Here is a 24,879-nt window from a genome sequence, read left to right as displayed (position 1 = left end):
GTCATTTACATGTGCGGAGCGTCTCAAACTCTGTCTCTGCATGTGATTGTGAGTTTGGGTTTATAATAACGTTTATCCGGGAACCCAACGTGTCACTTCATCAGATTTGTAACGTATATCATTTATAACCCTACGCAAACACAGGAGAACACATCAGTACATCTCTATATGCTAACTGTTCATCGCGATTTCAAAATAAAAGTTTAAACCCTTGCCCTGAGTTTACACGTTTTGATGTCCACATATTGAACAAATTACAGTGCCTGCAGCATTTCTGTCATAAAGAAATGGCCAAATGTTCAAGATTAAGTGGACATTCGAATCAAATGTGTGTTGAGTCAATATTAAACAAGGATTATTATTTAGAACCCTTTAAAACTGCAGTTAAACAACATTTTGGAAGTGGGCACCACAAAAGTCCTCTATGTGGAGAGAAATCCTAAAATGTTTTTCTCAAAACACAATTTCTTTACATAGACATTTTGAATGACAAGGGGGTGAGTAAATTATCTGTAAATTTCTGTTCTAGAAGTGAACTTCTCCTTTAAGAACATTCCAAAACCGACTTTCTCTTTCAATTTTGTCATTATCTGGCATTTTTTTCTGCAGTAACTTTCATTAGTTCTACACTTAGATTATTCCAAGACATTCCATCCAATAAAACATTGTTGAGCAGACTCCATTCACTGTAGACTTCAATGACTTTGATTTACAGGAAATTCCAGGTTTTCTATGAGCATGGGAACCCCGCTGGTTTTAAGAATTGGAGTGTTTATTACAAAAAGCCAGTCAAATTTGACCTCAAACGAGACCGTTTGGTCTAATGTTGCGATCACAGATTATGCACATACTAGTACAAACCAATGATGTTTATTTTGCAGTCACAATGCGTACACTATATGTAGCAGACATCCAAACAAACAATCAAACAATTCAACCAGCTACCTTATCACTCAATGGACCCAACACACAGTCGCCAAAAAACATTCACATCAGGGAACCAAGAAAAGAAAGTGAACATCCATGAGTGTTGGACATGGTTAAGAGATGAGCTAGTTCTTCACAAACAGTTAGCAGCAACATCTGTTGAGTAGCACAAGTTGCTAATATACTCCATTCGGCCTCTGTGTTTAAATCTACCATGTTCTGATGCGTTTTCTGTTGTTAAAATTAAAATCCAGGGGAGGAAACGAAAAAAAAAAAAAAAAAATGGGGTTAAAGCTAGAGACAACTGTCGGAAGTGATCCTGTCACGATGACTCGAGTACCAGGGTCTTTTTAAAATCGAAGGACACGGCTACATTCTATAGGCTCCACTACCGAAGAACGCCAGATCAACAATAAAGCCACGAGAGACTGGAAACCTGTGAGATTAAAAAGCAGGGAAAACAGTTTGACGAAAGCTCAGAGAGCAACTTCACCACAACCAAGTCACTTTATCTAATCAAATCCACAGACGACATGATCGAACCCTTCAGAGACAAAGGGGAAAGGTTACGCGTGTGTTTTGGGACCGTTCCCAGGCCGGCGGCGAGCAGATCTGAGAACATCCTCGGCGACGGAGGTGGAAGGGATGTTGAGGTGACCTAAAAGTTGACGCAAGACAGACTTCATCATGCCCAAGATTTAAGGGAAACGGTATTCCTTCTGAAAAACGTTAACGCAAGAAGTTTTGTGTATTTACAAAGCTCCCGTTTGTGTTCCGTAGAGTTTGAGGGGGGAAATAATAAATGTACAACTTGTGATCCTATTTGACGTCTCATCCCGCCCCCTCTGCGGACAGGTTTCAATCCTAGCACTCACGCCTCGATCCCAGATATAAACGACTCTCTCCATACAGACAAACCCACACTTCAGCACAGTTGCACTAACTTACTAGACTGTAAAAAGTTTTCAATCACACTCATTATTTGTCTTAAATCGTAATCATTATAAACATTGTTGAAAATGTTATGAAAAAAATGTACACTTTTTTTTTTCCTTATGTGTTTCTATACAAGGCAGGCAAAAGCAGAGCACTATGTATACCAGCTCATCCTAACCCTTTCTCCCACACACATGCTTTCAAACACACTCACGCTCACACACACACACACACACGCCCACTTCCCATCATCCCTCCGAGCGGTTCGGGTGTGCCGCCCACTCTAGAGTCCACACTGGTGCCGTCCCACACCCCAAACCCATCCCAGGCATTCCCCAGCCGTACCCTCTTCTCTCTCTTTGGACTTTGAGCCCCAAATGACAAGAGAATGGTCAAGGAGAATGACCTCTAGAAACTGGCTTTAAAATATGTATATATTTATATGTGTATATATATATTTATATATATATAAAAAGGGGTGGGGGGAGGAGGTGTGGAGGGAGAGAGGTAATGGGGTATTTTTAGGGACTGGGGAGCGGGAGGTGCAGGCTTGCGCAGCGGTGGTCCCCCGGCAGCCGGGCCAGGGGCGGGTGGGAGTACGGGCCGGGGCCGGGCCACATGGGCGGGGCCTGGTGCTCTATGGAATGTCAGCTCATCATGTCGTTGCTGTTTACCCCGTATGTGGAATTCTTCATGGAGTCATTGACTTCTCTTCTAAATACTGAAAGATTCTGTGTAAACCTGGGGGGAAAAAACATATATTTTACACTAAGAAACACCGTTAAATGTGCTATATCAATCTTTTCTACAGAAATTAATACACTGAACAGATCACCCACTTCTCAAAGGCTTAAAGGGATAGTTCACGCAAAAGACCGTAAGACCTTCGTTCATCTTTAGAACACAAATTAAGATCTTTTGGATGAAATCCGAGAGCTCTCTGACCCTTTAAAGACAGCAACACAACTACCACGTTCAAGGACCAGAAAGGTAGTGAGGACTCTGTTAAAATGGTCCATGTGACATCAGTGGTTCAACCCTAATTTTTTAATTTTTAATTTCAAAAAACACTTCTTTGTGTGCAACGACTTTATTAGGGCCTGAGCACCGATGGTGTGAGGACCCTATTGGATCTGGTCCGTTTCTTATTATTATTCTTCTCCAAAATGAGTCGTATTTTTGAGGGCCTAAAATGCCCGAAAACTTATGAAACTTTGCACATACATCAGACCTTGCGAAAATTTATGTCTGATAAGGGTTTCAGAAGTGGGTGTGGCAAAATGACTCGATAGCGCCACCTTTACACGTTCAGCGGTGTGTGCTTTTTTAAGCTTTGCTTCACGTACATGCACGAAAATCGGTACACACATGTAACACACCAATACCTACAAAAAGCCTCTTGGAGCAAAATCCAAAACTTAACAGGAAGTCGGTTATTATTAATTTTTTTTAACCCTATCCCTAACAAATTTTGTGCCATTTTTTGCCATTTTCAGGCCTCATACTTGAACAAACTCCTCCTACAGATTTCTTCCGGTCAACACCAAATTTGGTGAGTCTAATCTAAAGGCCCATGTGACGTTAAATTGCAAAGATCTAGAGTTTTCGTCGGAGGGCATGTCCGTGGCGGCCTGACAAAATTCGATGTTTCGTCATGAAACAGGAAGTTGCTGTAACTCAGGCATACAATATCTGATTTGCCCCAAACTTCACATGTGTGATAACACTCCTGGCCTGAAGACATCTACATGCCCATATTCAGTTATAGTCATAGCGCCACCTACTGGCAACAGGAAGTGACATGCTTTACCCTGCAACAAACTCCTCCTAGAGATTTATACAGATCAACACCAAAATTGGTCAGTCTAATCTAAAGGCCTTAGTGATGTTAAATTGCGAAAATCTTGAGTTTTTGTTATAGGGCGTGACCATGGCGGCGTGACAAAGTTCTAATGCGCTGTTGATGGTAGCTTGTACATCATGTGCACACACAGAATCATTCAGAAATGAGGATATGTATTAATCAACACTGTTCTATGATTTCTCAACAATACAGGTCCTTCTCAAAAAATTAGCATATTGTGATAAAGTTCATTATTTTCTGTAATGTACTGATAAACATTAGACTTTCATATATTTTAGATTCAGTACACACAGCTGAAGTAGTTCAAGCCTTTTATTGTTTTAATATTGATGATTTTGGCATACAGCTCATGAAAACCCAAAATTCCTATCTCAAAAAATAAGCATATTTCATCCGACCAATAAAAGAAAAGTGTTTTTAATACAAAAAAACTCAACCTTCAAATAATTATGTTCAGTTATGCACTCAATACTTGGTCGGGAATCCTTTTGCAGAAATGACTGCTTCAATGCGGCGTGGCATGGAGGCAATCAGCCTGTGGCACTGCTGAGGTGTTATGGAGGCCCAGGATGCTTCGATAACGGCCTTAAGCTCATCCAGAGTGTTGGGTCTTGCGTCTCTCAACTTTCTCTTCACAATATCCCACAGATTCTATATGGGGTTCAGGTCAGGAGAGTTGGCAGGCCAATTGAGCACAGTAATACCATGGTCAGTAAACCATTTACCAGTGGTTTTGGCACTGTGAGCAGGTGCCAGGTCGTGCTGAAAAATGAAATCATCTATATAAAGCTTTTCAGCAGATGGAAGCATGAAGTGCTCCAAAATCTCCTGATAGCTAGCTGCATTGACCCTGCCCTTGATAAAACACAGTGGACCAACACCAGCAGCTGACATGGCACCCCAGACCATCACTGACTGTGGGTACTTGACACTGGACTTCAGGCATTTTGGCATTTCCCTCTCCCCAGTCTTCCTCCAGACTCTGGCACCTTGATTTCCGAATGACATGCAAAATTTGCTTTCATCCGAAAAAAGTACTTTGGACCACTGAGCAACAGTCCAGTGCTGCTTCTCTGTAGCCCAGGTCATGCGCTTCTGCCGCTGTTTCTGGTTCAAAAGTGGCTTGACCTGGGGAATGCGGCACCTGTAGCCCATTTCCTGCACACCCCTGTACACGGTGGCTCTGGATGTTTCTACTCCAGACTCAGTCCACTGCTTCCGCAGGTCCCCCAAGGTCTGGAATCGGTCCTTCTCCACAATCTTCCTCAGGGTCCGGTCACCTCTTCTCGTTGTGCAGCGTTTTCTGCCACACTTTTTCCTTCCCACAGACTTCCCACTGAGGTGCCTTGATACAGCACTCTGGGAACAGCCTATTCGTTCAGAAATTTCTTTCTGTGTCTTACCCTCTTGCTTGAGGGTGTCAATGATGGCCTTCTGGACAGCAGTCAGGTCGGCAGTCTTACCCATGATTGCGGTTTTGAGTAATGAACCAGGCTGGGAGTTTTTAAAAGCCTCAGGAATCTTTTGCAGGTGTTTAGAGTTAATTAGTTGATTCAGATGATTGGGTTAATAGCTCGTTTAGAGAACCTTTTCATGATATGCTAATTTTTTGAGATAGGAATTTTGGGTTTTCATGAGCTGTATGCCAAAATCATCAATATTAAAACAATAAAAGGCTTGAACTACTTCAGTTGTGTGTAATGAATCTAAAATATATGAAAGTCTAATGTTTATCAGTACATTACAGAAAATAATGAACTTTATCACAATATGCAAATTTTTTGAGAAGGACCTGTATATCTTATAAACTGAAACGTTCTAGCATATATTTCTTAGTAAAAACCCACAGCTTCACTATTAGCTTCACACACGCCTTCGCTCTTTCACTAATGCGTTTATATAAATGTAATCTTTACTGTGCTACTTTATCTGTATCTGATTTAGAATGAGCAGAAATCTGTGAGAAATACAACGATCCAACGACAAATGGATAAAATGATCTGTTATAGGAGCAATTGCCATGTGGGCAGTGCTGATTTATATGCCATAGTGGTGCACAAGTTTTTTGCGTCTAAGCTCAAGGTTCAGAGTTATTTGTTCATTAATGACTCATCAGCGACTAGTGTTGCACGATATACCGAAACTAAAAAGGTATCGTGATACCCTGCTTTTAAAAACTGTACGATTACGCATTTTACTAGTACCAGTACTTTAAGAAAGCATTTTGATAAGAGTCATATTAACACTGTTCATTTAGGGCCCTATGATTAAAGCAAAGTGGAAAACATGGGCGAATCACGGGATCCAGTCATAAAAACTAAAATTGTCATATCATATACAAACAGAAACATAAATGCAGCGACCCGTCAAAATAGAAATATTACTTAATGTAATGATAGTACTACTAATAAAAATATTATTAAAACCAAATTGAAGGAATATTTACCAGAAAAATTTACCAAAATTTATTTACAAGATTTTTTTAAATACGCAAGGCATAAAATAAATAATATAATAATTAAATTATTTATAAAATCTAACTAATCTTTATAAATTAGACATGGTTTCGATTATTAACATTTAATGAAACTATTAAAATGGAATCCAGAAAATTAATAGAAAACAGATTCACAGAATTCTATCAAAATACAACTGAATTTGAGAAAAATACTTTCAAAGTATTTTATAGGGCCTTAAAAATGTACATTCTAGTTTAAATAAGGCTGGGCAAAAAATTGCAAGTCACCCTCACTGTCAAAATCTTTAGACATCTTTAGTTTACAAAGACTGTTTTATGTACAGCTTGTCTGTACAGCGCATCCAGGTTCAAAGGTCTTACGGGTTTGGAACAACATGAGGGTGAGTAATTAATGACATTTAAATTTTTGGGTGAGCTATCCCTTTAAAAAGAAAAATACGTAAGAATTCACATGACATCAAATTACCTGTCTCTGTTTTTGGTCAGCAAGTTTCGCTCTATGCCCTCCATTAGATTTTCAAAGCATAAGTGCATGGCTTGCTGCTTTTCTGGTGGTTGGCTGTTCACAATGCTGTTCCTCAAATCTGCGAAATACTACAAACACAATGCAAATCAGCATATTGGAATTTGTGAAGAATCATGTGACACTGAACACTGGAGTAATGATGCTGAAAATTCAGCTTCGCATCACAAATCATTTTTTTTTAAATACATTCAAAATGAAAGCAGTTATTTTAAGCATATTATTTTACAATATTAGTGATTACACAAATACCTTCTCATTGAGTAGAATCAAGCCAAGCAGCGGCCGTGACATTGACCACTGATTTCTACAATCTTCAAAAATGATGATATTCAACACTGTGGACAGCATCTGGATAAGATTGTAAGAACTCATGTCAGATTAAGCATCTCCAATAGACTTCAAAATGTAGAAGTACTAGATAGACATTCACAAGGAAAATATATTTTAGAAATTCTGCTATGAAATTTACAGTTTGTTCCTCTTATGCTTTAAATCTAATGAACACAAAATTTAAAAAACAAAAAAGCAAGTGTTTATTTTATGATTAAGTATAAGGTTTTTCGAAGCCTCACCTGCTGGATCATCTCAGGGTGCTGCTGCATTATGTGAAGGAAGCGGTCACTCTCCTGGGCCATTGGCGCCGCTCTTTTCTTCGTGCTGCGCGACAGCTGCTTGAATAGATAAGTAACTATGTGGTCCAGGCTTGAGCAGCAACCAGTGCATACCATTGTGTCTGTGAGGAGACAAACAAAAACAAAGTTCAGGTTTAAAAGTTCACAAACACCTCATGAAACTTCAGGAGGGTTCATGAGATTACAGGAGTGTTCACACTTGTAGTCCGGTTCGTTTGGTTAATTTGGTTTCGGACCAAAAGGAAAATGATACATCTGGTCCTGGTCCGCTTAGCGTTAACACTGGCATTTTTGACAGCGAACCTAAAGGCATAGTGATACGTTCACAACCTGATTGGGCAGCTTGAATGACGTATCTCGTCATTACTTCCTGTTTTTGGTTCGTTTAGAAGTAGCTGGTCCTTGTTGCGTTCATATTTCATTCAAGTTCGTTTGGAAGCAGACAGCAAGGTTATTTTCGTAAATGAAAACTAAAACTAAGACGAAAACGATTGATAAGAAAACCTTTTCGTAAACTGAAATAAAATAAAAACATCAAAATAAATGAAAGACTAAAACGAAACTAACAACTTTGATTACTTTAAATCTACACTACTGCATCAGTTTTACGCAAAATTATTATTATTTATGCAACACAAGCAATCAAACCAATATACTAGAACTGATTAATCGTTAATAGATTGAGATTCAAACACCCACGCGATCTTATTTCTAAATGACAACGATTCCCCATGTCCATTAAACCTTTGAAAAGGTCTTAAGGAACATTCAACTCTGTATTTGCACTGCCGCTGACACAGAGGGAGCAGTCACCATGTTTAGGTAAGAAACAGCTTCACAAGGTCCTAGTTTGGATATAAACATTGATGTCTATGGTAGAGATCAAAATAGAGCATGTCATCTTTTGAAAATAATTGGCGCTTCAAATAACGTTTGTGTCGATTGTGTTGAGTAACTGTTAAAAATGTATTTGTCATTGAATAGAGATTCATTCAAAAATGCTCATTCATCCAGTAATAATTATGATTATATGATCATTTATTAATTTAAACCACTTTTTCATAAACGTATTATATAAGATTGGTGTATTAGACATATTATATTTTAAATACATATATGATGTATTAAATGTTTAATAATTCATTCAAATGAATTCTCACATGGTTTTGCTTAGTTTAGAATTGCGGGAAAATCGTGCTCTATATTTGATCTCTAAAAAACAAACTCAAACTGAAACTAAACTTTATAAAAACTAAGTAGAAATGTGTTCACAAAATAAAAACGAAACTAAAACTAACAAAATGTTAATGAAACTAATTAAAAAACAAAACTAAAATTTAATTACAAATTTGAAAACTATATTAAAATAAAACTAATTTAAAAAAGCAAAATTATAATAACCTTGGTGGACAGAGACCATTTTTAGCAGTCTCGGTCCGCTTGTTTGGTGTGCACCAGGGTTCAGATCTCAGCATTCACACTTACTCAACTGAACCGCACTAACAGAGCAATCGCACCAGAGTTCATTTTAATCGAACAAAACATGACAAGTGTGAAGTTCTGTGAACACACCCTAAATAGCACAAAAATGATGCTATATAAAAGAATATTCATAAGTAGAGGTCGACCGATATATCGTCCGGCCGATATATCGGGCCGATATTTGCCATTTTTTAATATATCGGCATCGGCCGATATCCGTGTTTAGTAGCGCCGATTTAAAGTCAGGCACGTCTGCAGGCAGCCCCGTGTTATTGGTGCGGTAAAATGTGTTAAAATGAACCATCCATTCATCATATTAGCATGCAAAACTAAGAATTAGAATAATTGTAATAGGACGATCACGTGCGGTTTGCTAAATCTGAGAAAAATATAAGTGCGGGTGGGTGGCAGGCAGATTACACTATTGCCTGATTTTGCTTTATTTCATCGTCAAAAATAAGATTTTGCTCTCTTTTGTCGTCAAAAGTATTCTGAAACAAGTCACAACTGAGCCGCTGTGCATCTCCATTTAAACAGCGGTGTTTCGTTTATGAATGAACGTGTGTTTTTAAACGAATCTAGTGAAATGATTCAATTTCTCATTCATAAAGAGAGTCATTTGCTTTATTCAGGAATGAATCAGCTGTTCAAACGAATCAAATGAATGATATGATTCACTAATTAAATCAGTGTCTTGCCGCCATCTGCTGGCAGGTCCTCTCAGTTACGTATATAAATCATTTAAAGTTTAACATTAATCTCAGCTCTTAAACTTTTATGTAATTTATTGACAGTTTTTATATTATCTGTTTTATAACTTTGGTTAAATCTTTTATAATAATACTGTGCAGTGCACAAAATCAAGATGGTTCATTGTGTTCATTGTTCATGATGTTAAGTTTAGAAATGATATGCATCCATTAGTGTGACATTTTAGCATGCAAATAAAGGGGAGAACTTCAAGATATCGGCCCTAAAAATCGGCCCAAACAAATCGGCAGCACATATCGGTCATCGGCTGACCCTGACCTCTAAACATCGGCATCGGTTATAGAAAAACCCATATCGGTCGATCTCTATTCATAAGCTTGAAGATTAGGTCCTCACCAAGTGCTGTGAGCCCCTCTGATATGGAGGACAAGATGTACATGACCACATGAGGCTCCAGGCTGGCGATGAAGTTCATATGGTCTTGGGTTAGCACCTCAAGAAGAGAGTAGTAAGACTGACTAAGCTTTGGATAGTCCTGCAGAAACAAGAACAAACCATGTAAAGAAATCATCCAATCTGGATGCTGAAGGACACAATCCTGATGCTGACTGTTGACGCTTTTTACCAGCAGGTCACTGTGAGGGATGGACAAGAGCAGCTTAATAAAGGTCTGCAGGGCGTTGTCCAAGGCGTCATCGCCGTAAAGACGGAAGACGCCGAAGTTGACGTAGTTGCCGCTTAATACGGCTTTCAGCATGGAGAAACAAATGGAGATTCCCTTTAGTTTCAGTGCGTACACCTGATCTTTTGGCACCTCACCCAATGTCAGGATCCGATTCCCTTAAAGTGAAAAAAGACAATGTTAAAGTTCTTAAAGTTCTTCAGATTTAACAATTCCACATCATACCAGAGGAACAGTTCATTGAAATATGAAAACTGGATTATTATAGGAGAGTTTGTACCATATGTTGTAATCATCTTGCTGGTCTCCCTGAACAGTAGGATTCCATTCGGCGACGACACATCGAACTGTAATCTCTGTGACCTTCACATAAAAAAAACACACTGAGTCAGAGAACATACATAACCTTTAAACTAAGACATGTGAGATGAAACATTGCGTACCTGTTGTGGACAAGCTCAGCCATGAGTTTGAGGACCGGCGTGGTGCAGGCAGGTACATGGTACCAGAGCTCTATTGCCCTCTGTAAGATGGGCATGTAAGAGGGGTAACTAAGATCCATTAAGGAACACAATCAAATTGGCATTTAATCTAAAATGACTGAAAAGATTAGTTTTATATCATTTACTTATAAGTTTGTTTAGAAATTTAAATAATAAAAAGTAAAAAAACAATTAAATAAAAGGAAAATAATACAAATACTAAGAAAATTGTAAATAAACATACAAATAAATAACAAAATAATGAAATTAATAGTGAAGAAACAAATAATTACACTAGGGCTGTCACTAAAAATTATTTTGGTAATTGAGTAATTAGTCCATAATTCTGACGATTAATCTGATAATCACATATTGTTTTGTAATAAAAATAGGCCTAAGCAAACAATAGCCCTTAAAAAAGACTTTACGTAAGATTTTAAATGTTTTTTTTTTAAGTCTCTCATGCTCATCAAATTTCCATTTATTTGATCAGAAATACAGAAAAAAACTAATACTGTGAAATAGAATTTATTTCTGTGATGCAAAGCTAAATTTTTATCAGCCATTACTCCACTCTTCAGTGTCACATGATCCTTCAGAAATCTTTCTAATATACTGATTTATTACTTTCACTATCAATGTTGGAAACAGTTGTGCTGCTTAATATTGTTTTTGGAACCTGTGACACCTTTTCAGGATTCTTTGATGAATAAAAAGTTAAAAAGAACAAGAAAAAAAAAAAAAGTTCAAAATCTAAATATTTTCTAACAATATAAGTCTTTCACTCACTCGCTTATCAAGTTAACACAACAAAAATATTTCTTTCAAAGAGAGAAAGAAAGAAAAAAAAAACCCCACCAAACTTTGAACAAGGTATTTTTTTTGTTACAAACATTTTCTATTTTAAATAAATGCTGTTCTTTTAAACGTTTGATTCATTAAATAATCCTGAAAAAAGTATCACGGTATCCAACACTGATAATGAATCAGCATATTAAAATGATTTCTGAAGGATCATGCGTTTCATTGGTTCTCGTCCGCCAATTCCGGTGTTTATCACACATAAATGACATCAATAAAATGAACAAATATTTTAAAGGATACATCCAATCAAAGAGCATCATAAAGCTGGTCTTGGCATTAAAGGCAAAGGCAATTCCCCGCAGATCTCTCACCAGTCCTACTAATGTTCTCTGAAAGAAAAAAACAACACATTTATTCATCTTTCATGTGTGAAAACACTGGGGTGCAGATCCATTTTGAAGGACAGCAAAAAATACGAAAACACAAGGTATATTGCAAATGCTTTACGCCACACTGAGGTCGTATGATAAACAACAGTCTCACTTTTGCTTCTTGTTCATTGAAGGTGTTGGTGCTGAACATCTGAGCGATGGCCTCAAACGCAGCAGTGAGAGGAAGCATGAACTGTTCAAACTGGTCCTCATCCTCACCTGTCAAAGACACAGAACATCTCTAAGCATGTCTTTTTACATGCTATATCTATCCACCTTATTCTTTAACTCAGAAGTAAGCCTATGGGTGAGACCTCTGGTTCATTATCCACAATAGGAAAATAACGAAAAGAGTAACAACATGCTGTAAATGGTAAAACTGTTTGCACTACAAACCAGTGTGGTCATAATTAAGATAATACATTAAAACAGTTTGGTAAGACACATCAATATGCAAAATTACGCAGCAAAACAAGTTTTGTACAGCTAAAAATTGCTGGTCGCGGATGAGACTGAAAGCCAGACCCATAAACTTTACAAATGGCCGCACCCACTTTCACAGGAACAAGAAGGTGGATAGGGACTTATATGCTATATCTAATAGGTGCACTCTTACCCAAATCTACCATTAGAAGTCTTCCCAAGGCTGTGTAGAAAGTGGTCCGACACCTCATGTCACTAAGGTTGGCTTGATTGTTCACACCCAGGAAAGAAAAGTGCTCACTCTATCACACAGAAAAAAAAACAAGACATTGTCAGCTTGTTACAGTACAAAGTCACTGAAGAAACCATTTAAGAATAGTAAAGCAAACAAACAAGTAGTGTGTAAAAACTTACACAAAAAATCTTGGCTTTATATGTTGTTGTCTATTGAGGGACAAATAAATTTAAAGTGGGTTTAAGGAGGAGAAGAGCTCAGGTTGGTCACTTACTGTGTGGTTGTTTAGCATGAACTGGACAGCACTGAGCTTCACAAGTTTTCTAACACTGCTGTATGTAAGAAATAAGGTTAAGAAAACAGACGAGAACATATTGACTGGCAAAAACGTCACAGACCATTCTATACACAGGGTTCATCTTTTCAAGTACTACTTTTTTGCTTTTCAAGGACTTCAATCAGATATCTCACTTATAAAGCAATGTCTTGTTTTTCAAATTCTAAAAAAAGATAAATAGATAAATAAAAACATACTAATAAAATGATACGCAAGTTCCAATCAAATGACTCAGAAATCCCAATCTAAATTAAACTATTTGCACTTCGAAGTTCCAATCTGAAGCAAAAGATGCACAAACCCGCTGATGATCGCAAACCAAATGATTTGCAATCCATGCTCTGTTCTGTTCTCAAGCAAAAGATTAATGAACTCGCTCTGAAATTCCGATCTAAATGAAATGATTTGCGATCCACGCTCCGAAGTTCCGATCCAAATCCAATGACTCTCTGAAATCTGTCTAAATAAATTTATTTGTGATCTGTCCGACGTTCTGATCTGAAGCAAAAAATTCACAAACTCGCTGTGAAATCCCGATCTAAATCAAATAATTTACGCTCTGCAGCTCCGATCTGAAGCGAAAGATTTATGAACCCACTCCGAAAATCCCATTTTAAACCAAACGATGCATGTTCCGCGCTCCGAAGTTCCGATCTGAAACAAAAGATTCACAACCCACTCCAACATCCCGATCTAAATCAAATGATTCAAGTTCTGCGCTCCGGGATTCCAATCTGAAGCAAAAGATTCATGAACTCGTGACGAAATTTCGATCTAAATGAAATGATTCGTGATCCAGCATCGAAGTTCTGATCTAAATCCGATTTAAATATAATGATTTGCACTCCGCAGTTTCGATCTAAAGCGAAAGATTCACAAACCCACTGCAAAATCTTGATCTAAATCAAATGATTTGCACTCCGCAGTTCCGATCGGAAGCAAAAGATTCACAAAGCCGCTCCGAAATCCCAATCTAAATCAAATGATTCACGTTCTGCGCTCTGAAGTTCCGATCTGAAGCAAAAGATTCACGAACCCACTCTTAAATCCTGATCTAAATCAAATTACTTGCAATCCCCGCTCCGAAGTTCCGTTCTGAAGCAAAAGATCCACAAACCTGCTCCCGATTTAAATCAAATTATCAAATCAAGTAAATAGTTGAACTGATTCAGATTTTCAAAAAGCTCCATTTCACCCATAACTATACATGCTTTTTAAAATCATTAAAAACGATGTCCTAATTCTAAAATGAATGGCACTTTAAATTTAATCTGGTTTTTGCTAGTAAATCACTTGAAATGACTACCTGAACTCAAGAGTTTGAATCAATCAGAGCAGTTCCAGCGTAATTGACTTGATTGGCTTCATCTGTTCCTATTTTCACGTCTTCAGCCATGTTTACACGACACTATCAGTACTTTTACTGGCTTAGCTCGCTAGTTTTATGACATTAACTGAAATAAGTGGAAAAAATGTATTGCGTGAAAAGATGTGCATTTTGAAAAAAGTAAACACTTATTTTATAGGTACATTGCGTATCAATAAATCCTCTTCAGGAATGTTGCTATTTTCATGGGTTTTCCAGGCCTTAAATTTCAAAAAGTCAAATTCAAGTACTTCAAGCACTTTAAGCACCTTGTACGAACCCTGTATACATTCACATTAAATAACAGTCAATCATCCTTAATAACAATGCTAATATTGTTTAAATTTAAACAAGCAACATGCAAGGATATCCAATCGAGAGGTCATTAAGGAGCTGTAGTGTCTTGGATGTGATTGGTTCACACTGTCCCCAGTACTTCAAGTTGGTGATTCTGCATTAAAACAAAACTCTACGTTAGAAACATTTGACAACATTTTTAATAATAATTATGCCCATCACCTATTATATACTCACATTTTCCCAATGAAAACACTGAGTACCATGGTTTCATCATTCAAGCCAAGAACCTCTGATAGTCTTCGATACAACTAGGGATCAAACAATAGCATTATTTCCTGTCATCTTGTATTCATTTTGAACTGGTGTTTTGCATTGTAGCTTGAACATTTAATTTAGTATGTTAAACTACTAAAAAACAGGTTGGGAAAAATCGCCAAGAGAAGCAAGCAACTGCGACAATTCACAGAGGGTTCTCACAAATCCATAACTATATACATATATATTGGTCAGAAAATGGGGAAAAAGCAGGTGAATTTAATTTCCAAATTATCAACTAAAATGTAAAATTTTGTGACAAATACTGTGCGCTAACAAAAAATAAAATAAAATCTTGGAACCAAAAAATCCTTATTGTTGAGTCCTGATTATGGTCCAGTACCAAATGGCATGCTCCTCTAAGTCTACACTTTGCTGCATGGGCTGCTGGGTAACAGTACTAGGCTTGCAACGATAGACGGTGTTACCGGTTTTAAGACGCAACACCGGTGACATCACTTTTCCACCGTGACACCATCCCCACATTTTTTTTTTAAAGTATGCCTATTCGTTTTTTTTTTTTAATATTTATTTGAATTAAATGGAAAATATAATTATAAATAATTTACTTAAGACGAGAGCATGCACTATAATTAAAAACTGAACATAGCTACAATGCGTCATATTTCATTTTTTTTATTACGTGAGGAGAACGAGAGGAGTCGAATTTACAGAAAGAGAATGGCGGATGATTTAGTGTCAAAACGCAATGCAAAACGCCTGTCTGGCAATAAAGAGCTATTTTCCTCGTTTTTTCTGCTTTTAAATAGCTTATAAATGCGTGCGTATTATGCTTTCACTTTCAGTTTTGCCGGTATTGGCAATTCGGCGTCAATTGTTTGAATGGACGACAACGAAACTACAAAAAAAAACTTTGAACCCAAAATGTTGCCAAACAGGCGCTTTTGCATTGCGTTTTGACACTAAATCGTCCGCCATTCTCTTTCTGTAAATTCGACTCCTCTCGTTCTCCTCACATAAATGAAATATGACGCATTGTAGCATAGTTTTTAATTATAGTGCATGCTCTCGTCTTCGTTCCTAGGAAACCCCCACCCCCACGGTGATACCGGTATTACCGGTGTTGTCACATGTCAATTAACCGGTGGGGAAATTTCCTCATCGTCACAACCCTAAACAGTACACTATAAGTCTGCATTCCTACGGTCCAAATTAAGTGTGCCATTTGGGACAATTCTCCATTAAATCTAACTGATCCAATTATCAAGATCCAATCAAGATTTCATAATAGTTTTCACAGGATTCGTACACTTTGTAACAGTTAGGAGAAGCACTTTTAAAGGATTAATTCACTCCAGAATTAAAATTTCTGTCTCCAGTTGAAAAGAAATTAACTTAAGGTTATTGAGGAAAACATTCCAGGATTTTTCTCCATATAGTGGACTTCAATGGGGAGCAGCCTCAAAAGACTCTACAAAAAGTTGATTGTGTAGACCCTTTATCTGCACTGAAACTGCAATTTGGACCTTCAACCTATTGGCTCCCATTGAAGTCCACTACATGGAGAAAACTCCAGGAATGTTTTCCTCAAAAACCTTTATTTCTTTTTGCCAGAAGAAAGAAAGACATGAACATCTTGGATGACATGGGGGTGAGTAAATTATCAGGATTTTTTTTTTTTCTGGAGTAAACTAATCCTATAATGTGTCAGGACAACAGGCTGAAGCAGAACTAAAGACGGGTTTAGAGGAACAGCTAGTCTTTCTACGTGCACTTATCTTCTCTGTTCACAGTTTGAAATCTGAGCAACAGGAGAGAAAACTTCAGCTTTTTGGTTAGTTGAGACAGGACACTTTCATCTCCAACATAAGAAAACTCTGTTTTTAAATCTGCAAGCTAATTTAGATCGCTAAACTAAAAGAGTAAAACCACAACTAAGCATGCAAAAAAGCTGAATTGACTGTCTCTTTTCAAAGCCCAGACACAACAATCACAAATTTCAGTCATTCTGAAAGTTCAAAGGCAAAGCCCAGTGAATGTTACGAGAGGTCAATAATTAATTTACTGCTAGCTGATGTTTTTGTTTAGGATTTGCTGTCTAAACCAAAAACCACAGCTTGAAGTTCACGCTCACACAGACAGTCAAAATACAGCATAACTGCATTTACCTTTGATGATTTTTGCACCTGGTCACCGATGTAGATTTTGCGAAACTGCTCAAAGAAACTGAGCATGGCTAACTCCAGCTTCTCATTTCCTGCTTGAGCCAGCCGTGAGTCTGTGAGGTTCATTAATTGCAAAACTCTGAAAATGACAAAATATGAAGGCGATGTGAATACGAAATAAAGAAATAAACAGTGAAAAGCAAGAACCCGTGATTTCGAGTAACTCTTTAAATAAAACAAAAGTTTACTACTTGAAAAAAGCTAAAGGGATAGTTCACCCAAAAATGAAAATTCAGTCATTAATTACTCACCGGCATGTCGTTCCAAACATACAGGACCTTTTTTCATCTTCAGAACACAAATTAAAATATTTTTGATGAAATCTGAGAACTTTCTGACCCTGCATTGACAGCAACGCAACTGACACATTCAGGGCCCAGAAAGGTAGTAAGGACATTGTTAAAATAGTGACAATAGCAAAATGTTTATTAGGCTGCGGTTTCTTTAACACCGAACGTACATTGATCTAAAAATACTGTTGCACATGCCTTTTCTTTTAAAACGGTTTATGTTCAAGACAAAAAAAAACGGCTGTGTTTATGATTATATAGCCTAGTGGCGTACTGCACACTGGTCGGTAAATGTGAAACATTTTAGTTCCAGCCCAGAACAACCTTTTCAGCAGTGGAAATGCACGGAACGGTTCGAGAACGGACACAGGCCAGGAACCCACACCAGGAAGGACCAAACAGTGCGCAAGTTCTTTCTCTTCATGTGCTTACATTGTTTAAAAATCACATTAAAATGCAAACGCAGGAATCATTAAGCAGAATCAAAACGCACGTCTTATCGAATACTCGGTTCTTGGAAGTTTAGAACCGGTTCGCAATACCTAACCCTACCTCCCTGGAAGTCTTCGGTGTACGTTCACAACAGCATCATGAAGCATGCATGCACAGTGCTGCTGACTATTTTAACAATGTCCTTACTGCCTTTCTTGGTCTTGAACATGCCAGTTGCATTGCTGTCTATGCAGGTTCAGAAAGCTCTCAGATTTCAACAAAAATTATCTTAAAATAATAAAGTCTTACGGTTTTGAAACAACATGAAGGTGAGTAATTAACGGCAATTATTTTTGGGGGGTGAACTATCCATTTAAAAATAAAAAACTACAACCATGGATCTTTTTTTTTTAAATACTACAGGTGGAATTAGGAATCACAATTAGGAAAGTACAGCATGAAAGACTAATTGTTTTTTTTTTTAGATTTGCTAAAGAATAGGGCTGTCCCCGACTATGAATTTTCATAGTCGAATCAGAATTTTCGAATCTTTCTATAGTCGACCGATAGTCGAATCATCTAGGCCTATGTGTGTGTGTGAATGGGTTGGGAGGGGCACGACACTATAGTTAGCAGGAGGGTAAAACTATTTTTATTTTATTTTATAAGCGACCAAAACTGCCTGCCAACTGACAGACAAACTTATTTAGGTTTAAATAAAAACACAGAACGCGTCTTTTAGTTCTAAAAACGCGAGGCGCACAGCACTGCCTTTTTTGGTGACTTTTAATGAAAGAGCAGTGTGCTGCGGTTTTTTTAAGTTGCTAAGCAACGACCAAAACAGCTGTCCTGTCAGTCAATTCAAAGGATTATAGCGCGAGCGCTCTAAAATCTTAGTTTTTTGCTGTTAAGTAAACTGTCATATTAGCAGAAACCCTAAATAATACAGCTCCGGGTTACCCACGATAGACAACAAAGGTTTCTCCTCCATTTCTTGGAGTTTTCGGACTTTTTAAGCAACGGTAAACTTTCGCCATCACAACAGAAGGCCCGCCTCTCCATTCATTCGATTGGACAATGGAAAAGAACGCGAATGACGTTGGGCGTTTTTCCGCTCAGAGTTGATTTTTTTTTCAACTTCAGGCGCTCAGAGCGCTCCTGCAAAACGCGAGGCGCAGCAGGCGGCGAAAACGCGAGGCGCCGGGGTGCATAAACAGCGTGCAGAACGCTCACTGCCAACAGAAAAACATTCAAAAGAGGCGCCTCCAACTGCAAAAACGCGTTTGGTGTGATCGCCGCCATCCCTGCAGTCAAGATGGTCCTCATCTCGTCATGCATCAGGGAAAGTGAAAATTAAATTAGTCACAGGGGTGGTTGGATTTATTCACAAACACGTTAAAAATATTTATTGAACGCTTCTTTCTTTTCACTTTTGTTTTTACTGCATTATCATAATCAAAGGCTGTATATAACTTAATATAACCGTACAAAACCAGTAGTTCTGTGTGCAATTAGACATTGAGCACCCCCATATTGGCAAAATGGTATGATGCTCGTTTCACCCGCGAAGATTCGACTGTGAGATCGGTGGTCGAATCAGGCTCCGCATATCGATGCATCGAATCTTCGACTATTCGGGGACAGCCCTACTAAAGAACATTTTGAAATATTATTAAATTATTTGTGATTTTAAAAATTAACTCAAATTTTACATTACATTGTTTTGTGTGAAAATTCAATGCAATGAACAATTTAATTTGAATTACTTAATTTTAATGGATCTGACCAACATGATTTAATTTTTTTTTTTTTTACAGACAAGTGTTTTAATCTTTTTCAAAATCTTTTCACACTGAGAACAAAAAACTGAAACTGTGTTATACATAAAACTACAACTTGGTGGCACTATTTTGTGAAGCCACTGCCAACAGCAGAGGAAAAATCTGGAACCGACTCTTTCATTGTACTCTTGTAAACATCATAGTTAAAGGGATGGTTCGGAGTAGAATTGACTTCATTGCTATGCACTCCGAAGCCCATGTAAATACCCCATCCGAAGTTTTTTTTACCTTAGTCGAACATTTATGGAGATATTAGAGTTTTTCGAATTGCTTGTTACAGGAGTGAATGGTACATGTGATGTATCTCGTAAATTGCACCACTAAACGTGCAAGTAATCTTACCAAACCTATTTACACTACTGTACAAGTTATGTACTTACAAAACGCTGCATCGGAACATTTGTAAGTCCACCATGAGTGTTTTAAAAACACGTTTTAGCCAATCCCTATTAGTCTCAAAAACTACAAATGGCGACACGTCGACGTCACTTCCGACAGATGTAGTAGGAGGACTTTTACGTGCTTTTTTCAAACCAGGGAAGTGACGTCGACTTGTAGTTTCTGAGACTAGTAGTTCTCGGGTAAAACATGTTTTTAAAACACTCATGGTGGACTTACAAATGTTCTGATGCAGCGTTTTGTGAGTACATAACCTATTTACACTACTGTACAAGTTTGGTAAGATTACTTGCACGTTTAGTGGTGTAATTTACGAGATACATCACATGTACCATTCACTCCTGTAACAAGCAATTCGAAAAACTCTAATATCTCCATAAATGTTTGACTAAGGTAAAAAAAAACTTCGGATGGGGTATTTACATGGGCTTCGGAGTGCATAGCAATGAAGTTAATTCTACTCCGAACCATCCCTTTAATATATAGTGAAATCTGAATGGCTTTTATAAAAAAAATTACAAATCTAAATACTGTTTGACTTCATTCCTTGTTACAAGAGCCTTTTTTTGTAAGCATCACTGTCTGTCAAATAATGATTTTAGATATTCATTTAACTGATTTTTTACACATTGTTTAGAAAAGAGATATTTAACATATCTACAAATTTATTATAATATTTAGGGGCGATTACTCACCGACAAACAAGCTCCCCATCCATGGCATCCTGCTCGTCCGTGCTGGCAAAGGATACTCTTCCTCCAATGACTGCACCAATGATGTACACTAGCCACGTCAAGCGACCTAGACAACACATATGTAATGTAACCACTGTATCGTAACTTAGGTTTGTATATCAGACTTTAGTTATGATACAATATATTGATTTTAGGGCTGTCATGATTCTTTGATTTAATTCGAGTACTTGATTTAAAAAATCCTTGATTGCATTTTGGGCGTGCTGAACAACCGGCAAAATACCAGAAGTGGTAGACGAGAATCTGTAAAATGCATAATTAGACCGTTTTCCAAGGTTGCGTGATATATTAAACCAATTTAAAATCATATTAAAGCATAATGCTATTGTAATTTCACAAACGCTACGATTCAATTAAATAAATATATGTGAAGCTTAATATATGCACTTTATTTACATGCCTGTAGGTCATGTACGTGCATGTCAGAGCGGCTTTGTTCACAGTAAATGCTGCTCCACACAAACTGTTATCATTTACATGCGTGGAGCGTCTCAAACTTCATCTCTGCATATTGCTTTGAGTTTGTGTTTATTACATTTGTAAGATAATACACTTATAAACCTACACAAACACAGGACAATACATCAGTATCTTTTTCAATATGCTAACTGTTCATTGTGATTTCAAAATAAAAGCTCAAACCCTTACTCTGCGTTTACATGCTTTGATGTCCACATATTCAAGAAATTTCTGGCTGTAGCATTTCTGTTGTAAAGAAATGGCTAAATATTAAAGATTAAGTGGACATTTGAATTAAAGGTTGTTTAGTCAATATTAAATGAGGATTAGATCGAGCAGTAAAGTGTAAAAACAATCGTCAGGACTTTGACGCCCTCTGCAGTCGATTGTTATAATGCGTAATGTACGTTAGCTCTATTGTATATAATACATTATGTATTTTAAGTTTTGTTCAATAAAACCAGATGATTACTTGCTTTTGATACTTTATTTGAACTAACTATTATTGCCTCATTGCTATTATATATGTATTGTAAATCATTTTAAAGGATGTTGTTCGCTTTAGGTATTTTTCTATAATCACAAAAACATTATAATGATCCGACTACTCAATTAATCGTCATAAAATTGACTGATTATTATCAAAATAATCCTTTGTGACAACCCTAATTGATTTGCATATTAGGTTTCATTTCAAGCTCACCCTCTTGCACTGCTATGTCCATTGTGCTGGAGTTGGTGGACTGCAGCAGCTCCTGGTACGACTGGGCCGACTGATCGAACAGCTGGACCAGCAGGGCGCAGGTCTTCTCATACTCACACCGCCCGATAGTAGACAGCTGGTCCAGCTGCTGTTGTACCAAGCCAGCATCATCCAAGGGGTCTTCAAGACCATCCCTGCATAGAAATGTTGTATATTCACACATTTACGCCATTCTTGCTCATCAGACCTAACTGTAACTTCAAGTAGTGCTCACTTTACCTCAGAATGATGTGCACAGACTCAAGGCGGGATGTGATGTAGGCCTTGGTCACCTCAGGGGTGTAGGTCTCCAGCATGTGAGGCTCTGTGGCCTTCACATAGGGGACAGATGCCGCTAATCGCTGCCATAAGCTCAGCAGATAGTGCACGCTGTTGGGGGCAAACTCCCAGTGCTGGGACAGACCAAAGTTATCAGCCTTCGAAATGTCAATTTGTCATAGATCATTTTCACTTCATTTCATCAAATAATTGCAGTCAAGTTGGTTCCGCTTCTGTAGAAATCACATATTAGTAGGGATGTAACATATTAGCAATATCGTGGTACTGCAATAGCACGTCTCAATATTATAGTCACATGATGATATAAAAAGATAGGTCTTTCGGGCAAAAAGTGTAGTTTTTAAAATATATTTAAACTTCTTATTCCAACATAAAAGGTCTTTAAAGTTGTATTGTGGGCCATTATGCTTTGGCACAGTATCTGTCAAACAAACTAAAACCGAAAGCACAATATGGCTTAAGCCCTTCATCAAGCGTTTTCGCTGCATGTTTCGAAGTGAAGCGCGCACTTGGTTCAGGCGATCAGCTTGTGATCTGGTGTTTTCTGTGCCTCCTAACGGCTCAGTTCACAGTGAATGCAGTGAGCTTGTTTTTTGCATGTGCTGTGAGTTTAGTTTGCGTTTGGGAATGCAACGGCCACCAGTTATGCTTTATTTTTGCAGCAGATGATTACAGTATTTCACTAGATTTGTAGTGAGACGTGTTTTTGTAAGCCTGTTTTCACTGAAGCTGAAGTTTTCCTTCAAAATACAAGCTCTACTGCCGTTTCCGTCAAAATAAAAGCTTAAAAGTGCAGTATGAATTGCTGACAGCTAGCAGTTTAAATGGGTAATGTTACTGCAGTTCAAATTCAAAATATCTCTTCCAAGTGTAGAAATTAGGAAAGAAGTGTTGTAATTTCCCTACTGTGGTGTAAAGCGAAATAATATATAAAATATTCATTTATTTTAAAGTGCAATTGTTGTACAATATATGGATATTATGGTCATAGAATTAAGAATAATATAAAATTATTGTTATTTCTATTATATTTAATTAGTTTGGCTTCCTAAAATGCCAGTGTGAATGTAATTTAGACTGCGTCCTCTTTAAAGCTCAGGAACAAGTTCACTGACTTTATTCAGACTCAAGTTTTCTTAGTTGGAATGGGTTACAGCTCTTAATTTTGAACTCAATGTGCATTAGATTAGAATTGAACTTTAAAAATTTACAAAAGTTAATTTTGTATGTCTGCATTTACACCTTCAACTTCATAGTACACCAAGTCGTACACTCACCTGCAGACTAGTTACGGTAAAGTTAGCGATCAGTCTTATGACCTCAGGGTAGTTCTCTACTTTAACCAGCTCTCCCAGTTGATAGTTGCTCTTGAGTCGAGCCAGCAATCGGCAGAACTCATGGTAGTTGTTTGGGTCAGACAAACTCTACAAATCAAACACGACAAACAACATAAGCACATAATACCTGCAAATAGATTTGAAACTGTAAAGCTATATTTAAGATACAACATTATTCAACAGTTTTTTTTATATATTATAATAACTAATTTTAGGATGGATGGCATACTTGAGGGTTCTCCAATATTCTCTTCACACCATCTACTAAATGGGAGAGGAACTTCGCTCTCTCTGCGTTGTTAAAGAGAGACCTCCGGACAGATGCTATTTGGACTAAACAAGACAAAACCTAAAAGACAAACAGCACATTTAATACTAAACAGTTCACATTATTACTGAAAGAGACTAGAACATTATCTATGAGGCAAAGGCTTGTTTATCTACACACACATCATTCTGTTTATCTGACACTCACCAAGGGAGACAGCGAAGGAGGGATGGAATGATACAAATCAAAAAACAGCTGCAAGGTTGAGGAATCCAAAAAGGCTGCAGATGAGAAATAAAATCACAGAATTAAGCACAAATTCAACACAAATACCCCATTACAGCTCAAGAAGAATTTCTGAAAGAAGTGTCTCATCAAGGTAGCATTTGATCAAAAATACAGTAAAACCAGTAATATTGCGAGATATTATTAGAATTTTCTTTTATATATTTTAATTAAGCTGATTTTTTTAATCAGCAATTATCTCAGAGTTCTTTTTTTACACAATTCTTCAGAAATCAATATAAAATTTGCTGCTTAAGAAACACTTGTTGTTATCAACTTTGTTCTGCATAATATTTTTGTGGAAACCACAATTTTTATTTGGTACAAAGAAAGTTTGTTGCAAAAAAAAGAAAAGAAATTATAAATGTCTTTACTGTTGCTTTTGATCAATTTAATGTGTCCTTGCTGAATAAAAGTATCCATTTCTTAAAAAAAACAGCTATGTGTTAGACCCCAAACCTTTGAATGTTAGTGTATCATATACACTACCAGTCAAAAGTTTTTGAAAGTTTTTAAGTCTTTTCTGCTCACCAAACCAGCAATTATCAGTACAGCAAAACAGTACAATGACATATTTTTACTATTTAAAATAACTGTGTCCTATTTGAAGATGATATATTTTAAAATGTAATTTATTGTGATCAAAGCTACAT

General features: G+C 37.2%; 1 protein-coding gene across 1 annotated transcript; it reads right to left on the bottom strand.

Moving 5' to 3' along the window:
- Positions 1 to 851: 851 nt before the first annotated feature.
- Positions 852 to 24,316, bottom strand: xpo7 (exportin 7). Its single transcript, XM_073829269.1, has 22 exons — positions 24,283 to 24,316; positions 24,149 to 24,222; positions 23,903 to 24,022; positions 23,614 to 23,760; positions 22,277 to 22,449; positions 21,998 to 22,191; positions 20,776 to 20,881; positions 17,062 to 17,197; positions 14,852 to 14,925; positions 14,688 to 14,768; positions 12,889 to 12,952; positions 12,573 to 12,681; positions 12,069 to 12,175; positions 11,826 to 11,914; positions 10,683 to 10,790; positions 10,520 to 10,602; positions 10,183 to 10,397; positions 9,954 to 10,092; positions 7,305 to 7,465; positions 6,982 to 7,080; positions 6,673 to 6,800; positions 852 to 2,604 (listed from the first exon to the last, which is right to left on the bottom strand). Exons 1-22 carry the CDS (start codon positions 24,314 to 24,316, stop codon positions 2,511 to 2,513), a joined length of 2,535 nt encoding a protein of 844 aa, XP_073685370.1. The 3' UTR covers positions 852 to 2,510.
- Between the last annotated feature and the right edge of the window lie 563 nt (positions 24,317 to 24,879).

The sequence above is a fragment of the Garra rufa genome, chromosome 23, assembly GCF_049309525.1.
Source record: "Garra rufa chromosome 23, GarRuf1.0, whole genome shotgun sequence".
Classification (NCBI taxonomy): Eukaryota; Metazoa; Chordata; class Actinopteri; order Cypriniformes; family Cyprinidae; genus Garra; species Garra rufa.
Note: the sequence above shows the minus strand (reverse complement) of the source record. Positions and strands in the feature narration are given on the sequence as shown.